This window comes from Polyodon spathula, chromosome 20, assembly GCF_017654505.1.
Source record: "Polyodon spathula isolate WHYD16114869_AA chromosome 20, ASM1765450v1, whole genome shotgun sequence".
Taxonomy (NCBI): Eukaryota; Metazoa; Chordata; class Actinopteri; order Acipenseriformes; family Polyodontidae; genus Polyodon; species Polyodon spathula.
In genome coordinates, this window is record NC_054553.1 from 20,754,075 (window position 1) to 20,766,000 (window position 11,926).

The 11,926-nt window shown below is 40.2% G+C and overlaps 1 protein-coding gene across 3 annotated transcripts in view; it reads left to right on the forward strand.

Annotated features, from left to right (window-relative positions):
• The first annotated feature begins 1,664 nt into the window (after nt 1-1,664).
• The window catches only part of LOC121295558 (uncharacterized protein C16orf96), a 46,737-nt gene continuing 36,475 nt past the window's right edge, over nt 1,665-11,926 (forward strand). For all 3 annotated transcript variants that reach the window (XM_041220338.1, XM_041220339.1, XM_041220340.1), the window contains exon 1: nt 1,665-2,501. In XM_041220338.1, coding sequence (XP_041076272.1) covers nt 2,052-2,501 — 450 coding nt within the window. In that variant the 5' untranslated portion in view covers nt 1,665-2,051. The remainder of the gene's footprint in view (nt 2,502-11,926) is intronic.

Sequence of the window (11,926 nt, forward strand, 5' to 3'; positions counted from 1 at the left end):
TAACAGATACCATGTGTTAAAATGAAAATATGTATTTGCTAAAACGAGTTTCTTTAAAAAGACCTGTACAGTGAATAAATGTGCATGACAGAGAACATGTAGGAACTATTATTTTAAGGGCAGCTTTTGGCCCACCAAACAATATTTTTGGAAATGCCCCTTTGATCACTACATTACTACAGCAGTCCCACTTTCTTTTGCCTTTTTTTTTCCCCCCATCTGGGTACTGTGGACACAGAACGATGTATCCAGCAACACACATGCACACTAAAATGTGTGAAAGATGTCAATAGGAAACCTTAACCTTTTGTGCACAATATTACGTGCACACACACACACACACAGGTGCTTTGACCCTTGACGTATTTTCTAAGTGTTGTTAATTTTCAGTTATTATCATGTGGATAATGGTTATGGACTTGCACAACCCTGTCCAGCTGAGTCATCCTATTTTACATGTCCGCTTACACAAACCATCACGCCTGACACTTACTGAATATAATTGACTGTGCTCAAAATGCATAATAATAAAGAAATATAAATTCATCTAAACAAAATCTATAACTTTCACATTATATAAAATATGTATTGTTACCTGCATTACATCCTCTGTGTAATATTACAGTGTGACTCCAGTCATAATTCTGATTGACTGAATTGTAATATCCACATGGCAAAGTGAATCAACAAACTCAACTGCATATAGATTAGTTTGTCTAGATAAATGAAAGCTGCATATAACATAGCTCTAAATATGCATATGCTTATTCCATTACTCGGGCGTGCATACTCCTCATAAAGTTTACAACTATTGGTCAGAAATAATTGTATTGCCGGATCTCAACAAATACAACATTGCAACAATATACCACGTGTCCATAATACGCTGTGTGACAACATGAGCTGATGTCAATATATTTTTTGTCGCTTTAACAACAGTATCGTATTGCAATTAAAAAATAAATGTAGTGCTATCATCGAATTCGTTTTTTTTTAATCTTTATTGCTCTTATCAGAAAACATGTTGACAGCTGTTTGTTTACATTCCATGAGTGGTTTTTAACACACGCTTCAGGTAGGCAGGCTTTCATGGTAATTGCATAATGGAGTTGTACATTTTAAGGTGTGTTTTTGTTAATTACTTTTTACATCTTACAGGAACCCCTATTGGTATTTTAAAAAGTAAAAACACATTTTAATTGGCTTTTATACACTTCTCTAACTGCACGAGCGAGACACCACAATCCACGTGCGAAAGAATACTACCCGCTATACTAACGCATTAGCTGAAAATATGAGCAAATAAAATAATAAAATAAAAAGGTACTCTGAGCTAAATTAAACTATAGCCGACAATTAGCAGGTTGGAAACTATTTTAAATATATATTATAATTAAACTAGGACTACTTTTCCCTGCGTGCCAATTCCTTAGAGACAAGGCTATGAATTCCGACCGCTGCTAAGCAACCGGCAACGCCACAAATCAACTCTTCCCCCTACCGTTGGTATGGCGGCCCCCTTACCAACGATATACGATGGACAGTCGCGTTGTCCAATGAAACGAGGTTTTGGAGGTGAATGCTATTGTGACGATCTATATTCGTGAGTGATGGGCGTGTCCCCAGCGGGGTTAGGTTGAAGAAACTTGGAACAGAATCTTAACGAAAAGCTTCATTGAAGCGGGCAGCACAGGAGAGCATGTACTGGACAGCGTATTCTAACCAATTGAAATTATTTGGTATCTGCATAGTACAGAGTTAAATTGGCATATTTTATTAATACCATTTAAGGGCTGAACAGATAGTATTTGAAAAAATTCTAGACTGAGGACAGTTTTTCATTCAACATTTTCTTATGAGAGATATTTTAAACAATACATTTAATGAGACATATTTTTTAAGAGAATGCAACTGAAAAAGAGAGATTAGGAGAGAGGTAAACCAAAAAGCAGCAATTGCTATAGATGGGTTTGCTTTGAAAGGCATGTTCCTATTAGACAGTGGGGAAGGAAACTCAAAAATACAAATAATAATAAAACAGCAAAAACAACATGCCTTCTCTAATCAGTCTATACGAACTGGCTAACTTATCGATTGGCACCCCCGAGGTGGGTGCAGTGAACTTCAACGCTCTCCATGCTTTACTGCATGCCATCTTGGGACACCTCAACATCCAAGATGTGAAGACCGAGCTGAGACCCGAGGACCACGACTTCCTGAAGCCTGCCCAGGGTCTGCTCATCCCTCCAGGGAACGGGGTGAAGGAGGAAGATGGGGGCTCCCAGGAGGAGCACAGAGCAAAAGCAAGCCCTTACCACAGCATGGAGAAGAAGCTGCTGCAAGTGGAGATGCAGATGAGTGCCCTGAGCCAGCTGCCCAGCGGGGGGGTCCTGCTCGAGCGCACCAAGGAGAGTGGTGGGGGCGCCATGCCAGTCAGCGACATGTGGCAGATGATCCAGATGAAGAGGAAGGTGGAGGCCAACAAGGAAGGCGTCACCAAGGTAATCTCCTCACTGCCGTGGAGACTGCACCAGTGCTCTGTGTTGCTATACAATATACTCTATTGTATCCAAACCTAAAGACAAGTGCTTATATCCAGGCTGGTGTGCAGTCTTTTGCTTTACCATGGGGAGATTTACAGTCATACTGCTTAATACAGTCCCCTCTGTGGTCAATGTAATAATGTTGTGATTAGAAAGGTGGTGTTCATATCCTGGGGTTTTAACATGGGAGTGCAGAGTCAAGCCTGCTTGGAGCTCAGGTTTCATCTAAATGTGGTCTTTATATTTCAGTGCCTTAACATATGGGGACTGTGCACCAAATAAGTGCAATGACAAATGTGTGAAAATGACTTATAGTTGAAAAGTTAGTCATTTCTATATTTTAGAGTGTTTGGTAGTTATGGGTGATCCTGTGTTACCTTGTTATAACGCTCCAGGATCTAGAGTCAGGGACGTGACTCCTGACAAGTTAATGAATTGATTGCCACTTCTAATCCAAACTGGGGAAAACGTTGTCCCCGCACCCTATTCATAAAACCATAAATGTGTGTGTGTGTGTGTGTGTGTGTGGGGGGGGGGGGGGGCCTGACCCAGTTGGGTCTTGTATAACTTTTCTTTTGTGTTCATTTCTGGTCCACTATGAAAGGCGCTATATACAAATAAAGATTAAAGATTATTATATTACATCTATATAGAGCTGTTCCTTAAAAGCTGTTTTTAACATGTGATATATTGATATTATATAGACTGTCAAGTCAGCTTATAAAGACTGCTCCATTAAAGGGAGGGGGGGGGGGGGGGGGGGTAGGGGGGTATATATATATAATCAAGAGCTAGATAGATAGAAAAAAATTTCTTTCAGGAATAGTTGCCATGCCTTCAGAGCCCACACATAGCCCTGCATTGTTTGTTTCTAAACACACGCTCCTTCCTTGAGAAAGGTTTGTTAATCATGATGAGGCCCCAATAAAGACCCCCCCCCCTCAGTTTAGCCCCCTTCTAAGTATTTTTACCTACCCCATTTTAGGAGTGCCATTTGTTATCTTTTCCTAATTTTTTTTTACAATGAAAAAAAGTATATGTTTTTAGATGTTCAACCCAGCAGTTCATGTACATTTTAAAGGCATACATTACTTTAGTACTAGTTGTAATTATTTTATATGTACAGTACCAGTCAAAAGTTTGAGTTCACTTGCTGGAAACTAGGTTTTTTTCATAATTGACAATGTTTTACGTTGTATACGTTTCTGTAAATACTTGAAAATGAAAACACATGTTACAATGTACAAAACAAAACATAAGGAGTATCAAAGTTGTTTTTCAATTTTCAATGTTCAAGAAAATTGAAAATTGTCTCTAAATCTTGGATTCCTCAAAATAGCCACCCTTTGCCTTAATAACAGCCTCACAAACACAAAGCATTCGGTTAACAAGTTTCAGCAGGAAATCACCGACATGTCGTCCCACCTCTTCTGCAGCAATTCCCAGAGATGTAGGGCACGTGTGCGTAGCTTTGCTTTGACTCTTCTGTCCAGTTCGTCCCATACAAGTTCTATGGGATTGAGGTCTGGAGACTGGGCAGGCCAGGTCATTAGACTGAGTTGTCCTTCACTTTCCTTCTTCGCCAGATAGTTCTTGCACAACTTTGAGGTGTGTTTCGGGTCACTATCTTGCTGAAGAATGAAGGACTGCCCAACTAGCCGTAATCCTGATGGAATGATTGCCTCTGAAGTATGTTATGATAGCCATGCTGGTTGAGCTTGTCTTGGACTTGGTAAAGATCACCAACTCTGTCACCAGCAAAGCAACCCCAGACCATGATACTGCCTTGTCCATGCTTGACAGTAGGAACCACACATGAAGAACTCATGCGCTCACCCTCTCTGCTTCTTATAAATACTTGGCGGTTGGACCCAAATAATAATTTTGACTCATCAGTCCATAAGACTGACTTCCACTCCTCAAACGTCCAGTTTCTGTGTTTTATGGCCCAGGCAAATTCTGCACTCTTAACAATGGTTTCTTTGCAGCAATTCTTCCAGTTAAGCCAGCTTCACGCAATCTCCTCTGAACAGTTGATGTTGAAATATCTGTACTTCTAGTAGCATTTAGCTGAGCTTGTATTTCAGGGGCATTTAATCGCCGGTTTTGCAGACTTGTGACTCGAACGAACTTGTTCTGTGATTCTGAGGTCACCCTTGGCCTGCCTGACCTTGTTCGGTCCTCATGAGTGCCAGTTTCTTCAAATCTTGTGATTATCAGCTTATATAAGTACATGTATCATATAATGAAATATTAAGTGTTTATAGACAAGTTTATACAGTTAAAAGCATAGATAATCATGAAAAACCTGGTCTCAAGCAGGTGTATTCAAACGATACGATAATTACCAAGCAAAAAAAAAAAAGAAGAAAATATAGATTTTTAATCAATTCTTAAGAATGCTTTCAAAGGCTGTTTTTTGTTGTCATGTTGCTGCTTAGTTCTGGATATAACTAAGGCAAGACGTTTTGGAGGTTAAGAGGTTAATCTCAGTTATACTGTAGCGTACAATTGTCCAGTATAGAGAGCGGCATGCATTGTCTCCCAAGGTTTTAGCTTTGATCTGGGTGACTGCCTGCGTCTTGTCTCTCAGTGTGTTGGCGTGTCAGTGAGCATTAGGAAGCTCGAGGGCATGGCAAGGCGTTATTTGATATCACAGGTCAGGATTAAGGTGTGCTGACTGTATTTAGGTGGAGACGGGTCCTGTAATGTTGCTGAGCACAATGTAATAAGTCATGTACCATAGCAACCACTCCATTACATTGCTATGACTCAAAGGTAAGAGCCACCAGCAAATTGACTGTCTAGCAATGTATTTTATCCCTTAACAGGCATGTCAGTAACGTGCTTACACACCTCCCTGCCATGGCTCTAAATACAAAATTAGACCCAACTGAACCAATTGTTTTTCAAGATGTATGTAATTATAAAACACGACCAATCACTGTCAAGGGTTTGTCAAAGTTCTAGGGTCTGTTTATAGAACACACAGCATTGTTCTAAAAAAACCCCAAAAAACTTGTCTGTGTTTAACAGTACTTCAGTGGAGCAATCTTTGCTTTTGTGATTTATAGTAAGTTCATATTAATATAATAGTAATCTTTATATAGCACCTTTTACAGTGGACCACCATCACAAAGGTACAAGACTAGGGTGTGTGAATTATGTAACAGCTGCAGAGTCACTTACAAGAACATCTCACCTGAAAGATTTGAACTAGGTACCTCCTAGTTACAAGCCCATATCTTTAACCACTGAACCACACAGCCCCCTGTAGGAGTTTGGGTGTCTCTAGAAATCATTTTGAGCAGCTTTGCTTCACTGTCCTCTTGCCCAAACTGCACAGGATAACGAGACACCGTCTCCATGTACCACTGGATTATTAGTAACTCCTGCTAAACAGTACCAAGTGTCATCACAATTGGAGTAGTGGTTCACTAGATAAAGGGCTGTTTCTGTCTGGGTTTTGGAGTGTTAAATATTCGCTTGAGAAGAAACACTTTAAATTGTCAAATTACAAAACAGTAACCTTTTCAAACCTCCTGCTCGATAAAATGGCGGTTTGACTCTTAAACATCGATGTGTCCGTATTTTGTTACCAGGAGTTCATTACACTGACTCTCCTGAACACCATGCTATCTGAGCTGCTATTAGTCAGTTCAGAGATCTGTATGTTAAAGGTAATTGCCCCTTTTAAAAATGCATTACACCTGAGCATTACTTCTTCTTGAAGCTTTCCATTGAGCGTTATGCTGTGATACTTCATACTAGCTTTCATATGTGAGGGTTTGTCATCGTTTTTTAAACTCCAGAATCGTGCATTAAATGAATATGCAACAGTAGTGGCATGTATGGTGTGATATATAAACGCTGTATCTCCCTGTTGCATGTCACTCTTTGTTGGTAGGGGCTGCCATAGCAGTGTCAAAAGCAATGACAGTATGGTGCATTCTTCACCCCTGAAACAACTACCCTGAAGAAGTGACTGTCAATAATGATAAGAAATGGTCACATATCCCTCCAGAACCATCTGAACACACTTCATGGTGGCTTTACCTCTCTGCGCTGACAGAAAGATGGTCTACTTCCTTTTCCAACCTTTGTTTAATACAGCAGGACCCAGCTGTGCAGTAGTGCTGTAGATTGTATTAAGAAGCCCTATTAATATTTAATTGCATGGGTTGTGCGTTGCACTGCGAAGCTGTTGATTTAATGCCGTTGCCTTTGACTACTTGTACTTCTCTTAATACCACTAATGCTTTATTAATTAGTCTTCAAAACATTAGTGCTGGCCTCCACCAAAGCTTGTCTTACCTAATGAGACATGCTTCTTTGTGTCAATAATTTAGCTAAAGCACTCACTCTCTCACACACACACACAGAGGCACGTATATAAAGTATTGACACCTTCCTACATTTTCAATGCAAAATGCTCTTGATTAAAACTAGGAAGTGTGGGTGTATAATATGAAAATTCTTCTGAACACAAGTAGGTTTAAGTGACCTTACAGTTCTATATTTTCAAATTAGGAAGTGAAATATAAATATAAATTTTTGAAAATTGTTATAAACTATGCTCTTTCATGTCTTTGAGAACTATGAGAAGCATTATTCAGAAGTACCATGGCAAACTTATTGGGACGGGACCATCCTCACTATAAAACAAATTGTTGTCAGAGCTTTCGCGGCTTGATAAACTATCAGTGCACAGCAACACCTACACCTGGTATACTGGTGTTTGAGCACAAGGCCGCTTGATGAAAAAGGTTTGTGAATAGAGGCCCAAGTGGAGGTTGTGACAAACACGTTGTGTGCATGGCTCCTGTCTCCCTACCAATCCTTCTCTTTCACCGTGTTGTTAAGCTCTATGTGTGCATTACCGGTCACATGTTCGTGATTCTGTCTCACATTAATCAGTTCAGGCTGGAGGTCCTTTTGGAATCTGTAGAATGCCTCTTTCATCTAGGAAAATATGAGATCTATGAAGTGATGGTAATACATTTCAGATAAGATTTACTGGATTAGATATTTGTACTTTAAGGATAATATGAGAATTCTGTGCTGGGAAATTCCATTATTGGTGGTTTTGTTACAGGTTTCTACATTCGATTGCTCTAGTACTAGTAGGTTCTATAGTGTTGTTATGCCTGCATTACCTCTTGACTCTACAGTTTAACTGGTGAAGTTCTGTACAGCCTTGTGACAAAGCACATGGACATAGAATGGCACCTCACCACAGTTAGAAACTCACTAACTGTGATGAGGTAGTCCTGCACCCAGTCTTGGCTTCAGAACTCCCCTTGCTATATTATTGAAATGACAAGAGCACTCAGAACTCGCTCTGGCCCCGTTCTGCTGATAGATAAGTAATAAAACAAGGGCCTGTTAGCAAATCCACAGATTGGCGTATGGCAGGTTAATTTAGGTCCAAAACTAATGGTGGAAAGTAGGGATAGCGTTTCATGGGGTTGGGAATATTGTTTTAATATTAATTGTGTAAAGGGATGAAAATATACAGTTTATACTTAATGTTTTTTTTACTGCTTGGCGGGGTTTAGTGAGACAAATTAAAAGAAACGGACAATGACTAGAAAAAACGAGAAGATTACAACTAGAGAAACATATTTGATTGGAAAACCCATATAACCTTTGCTGTAAACATCCAGTAGCAGATTGAAACGACAATAGGACCACTGACTGAAATGAGGTCGGATTGTCCAACCCTGCCCCTGTGGCAGATGCAAACAGGTTCTTCAGAAACGGGTTATACCGACACCACTAGATCTGCGCATGTCTCTGCTGCAGTTCTAAGCATCGCAGGCTGAAGGACTGATCCCCAGGGACGTGCCTGTCACAGGGAAGAATAGACGCAGGTGATGTGAAAGGCAGACCCCAGGCCGTGACATGCAATTGTTTTAAAACACTCTGAATAATTCAGGGAGCTGTTTGGGGCCGGTGGATGAAGAGCATATTTGTACTTCTGTCCTGTGTGCCAATGACAGAAGAGGCTTCTTTTGAAGACTAGTTCACCGGAACTAATCTGGATCAGACAACGGATATGGCAGTGTATAGGGAAAGTGTGCCTTACAACTCCTCAGATAAGAACTCTGTTTACTCAGGTGTCACACAAATCGAACATACAGCAAGGCCCACATCAAAATTGATGGTATATATTTTATATTATGTTGATGCCATTATTTTTAAATTCTTGGCTCTAAAATCATAACACTGGTGAGGTTCTGTACAGCCCTGTGACAAGCACTTGGATACAGAGTGCCATCTCACCACAGTTATAAACTCACCCTGCTGAGCACCCAGTCCTTTGGCTTCAGAAATGACCTTTGTTATAGTATTGATATGACCACGTGCCAGGAATGTGAGCGCCCAGACCAGCTAAATCTGCTCTGAACAGCATGAACAAGAAACAAGCTTTAAAATTTAAAACAAACAAAAACGTCCAACTTGGATCAAACCTGAGGAAGTAAAAAAGAAGACGACAAAATTTTCAAAAAGCTAGTGCGTGTCCCATTACTCAGCAAAGAACATCCGTTGAATAAACGTCTGACAGCAGCCTGGCTCTTAGTTAATGGCTTACTGGAAACATCTGCATGAAGTCCTGCAGTGGAACTAATGAGTGCCTTGAGGAGGCTGTGAGACTAACCTTGCTGCTTTGTGAAGCATGGTTTCTCTTCAGCTCCTGACCGGTGCACTGCAGCCCTGGAATTCAGACCTTTTCTTTTCCTTTGAAAGGCTGAGTCGTCTTATGAGGACATGCTGGGTGGTGGTGTAATGGTAAATAGTCAAGGGAAGTCAGTTATGCACTGACCCTGCCAGTTCTGCGCAGATGGACCTCATGTCCTTGACAGAGATTTGACCTTTTCAGTGCCTTTGATGAAAGGTCTAGTCATTTTACTGTCCTAATGTACCAATAACGAGTAGAAGGTAAGTGGAGGCTTTAAAAAATGTTTAGTTTTTATACCATTGATTAATGTTGATTAGAAATTGGCTTAGAAATGGGCTTTATATTTTCTGGCAAATCATTGGCTAGTACCCTTAGCAGGGGGTACATTAACTTTCAATAGATGACCAGGAAATAAAAAATATCAGCATTACGTGCCTTTTCACCTGGATATCCTTGAGGGACCTTGAGAGACTCATCAGGAGTGACCGTTTTTTTTTCTTTGTAACAGTTGCAGATCCTCCAGCTGGGCAGTATTGGGAAATACCAGACCTTGTAAGGGCTCATTGCACCCTTGGGCAGTCCGGTATTGTCCAATACCACCCACCCTATCGGGTCTTATCTCTTGCATAATGATGTTTAAAAGTTGTGCAAACATTAAAATGTGATTAGTGCTTTCTTGTCTTGGTAATGTTACTCAGAGCCCAAAGGACATGCCCAAACATGCATCACTTTATCTGCCTCTGTCATGCATTGCAAGCTCAACCCTTAATAAACTTTGAAATGAGTGTGCTTTCTGTCTTGCAGTGTGTAGTGAATGTTTTAAGAGCCTAGATTGTGTAGTATTTTAGCTGGATTTGGCTTTTCATAATTGTAGCTTTAATAGTCTTTACATTTAACAAAGCTTAGTAAATCTGCTCCATTAATGTATGTGCAGATGAGTTTGAGGTCTAACTCATGACTTAGACAGTGTTTTGTGGCCTGACCCCATATAAAAATGCTATAGTGTATGTGTGTGTGTGTAATATATATATATATATGTATATATATATATATATATATATATATATATATATATATATATATATATATATATATACACATATATATACATACAGCTCTGGAAAAAATTAAGAGACCACTGCAAAATTATCAGTTTCTCTGGTTTTACTATTTATAGGTATGTGTTTGGGTAAAATGAACATTTTGTTTTATTCTATAAACTACTGACAACATTTCTCCAAAGTTCCAAATAAAAATATTGTCATTCAGAGCATTTATTTGCAGAAAATGACAACTGGTCAAAATAACAAAAAAGATGCAGTGTTGTCAGACCTCGAATAATGCAAAGAAAATAAGTCCATATTCATTTTTAAACAACATAATACTAATGTTTTAACTTAGGAAGAGTTCAGAAATCAATATTTGGTGGAATAACCCTGATTTTCAAGCACAGCTTTCATGCGTCTTGGCATGCTCTCCACCAGTCTTTCACATTGATGTTGGGTGACTTTATGCCACTCCTGGCGCAAAAATTCAAGCAGCTCAGCTTTGTTTGATGGCTTGTGACCATCCATCTTCCTCTTGATCACATTCCAAAGGTTTTCAATGGGGTTCAGGTCTGGAGATTGGGCTGGCCATGACAGGGTCTTGATCTGGTGGTCCTCCATTCACACCTTGATTGACCTGGATGTGTGGCATGGAGCATTGTCCTGCTGGAAAAACCAATCCTCAGTTGGGGAACATTGTCAGAGCAGAAGGAAGCCAGTTTTCTTCCAGGACAACCTTGTACTTGGCTTGATTCATGCGCCCTTCACAAAGACAAATCTGCCCGATTCCAGCCTTGCTGAAGCACCCCTAGATGAGTTCAGTTTTCAGCTCTGCCCAACACCTGGTCATCTAATGGTTAGACGGAGACCTGGAGAGGCCTACAAGCCACAATGTCTTGCACCCACTGTGAAATGTGGTGGAGGATCGGTGATGATCTGGGGGTGCTTCAGCAAGGCTGGAATCGGGCAGCTTTGGCATGAATCAAGCCAAGTACAAGGTTGTCCTGGAAGAAAACTTGCTTCCTTCTGCTCTGACAGTGTTCCCCAACTCTGAGGATTGGTTTTTCCAGCAGGACAATGGTCTGGTGAAAACTTTAGATCTGACGCTGTACGGATTAATTGAATAGACCCCACTGCATCTTCCTGATCCCATGCTATTGGTATACATCATGACAATAAGCTATTGGATGTAAATGCTGAATAATTGAAATCCTTGCATGTCCAACTGTGTGCCGTTCCTAGTCGATGGCTGTATCACTAGATCACTGTTAATAGGTGTAGACATGTGTTGTGTTGTGCTCAGTTCCCTGGCAATGGCAAGAATCAACAATGCCTCTCCAGTACACAGGCAGTGCCTGGGACATTGTGTTCAGTTCATATATGTTGTGTGAGTCACAACCTGTGCTGGAATACAAATCAAGACATTGGTTCACTTATTAGTAGCTGGTAATTCATTGACAGGAGCAAATCATCCCAAATAGAGGCTTCCAGTAAACTTGCACTGTTGTAAGAATGTAGCAGTTTCATAGTTGAGGATCACTAAGAATCCTATCCATAGATTTTAAACCAAGGTTTTGTAATTGTAAAACTCTCAGTCTGGTGTTCAGACACCATCCAGTACCCATTAACAGACTTACAAATGGAGAATTCATTTC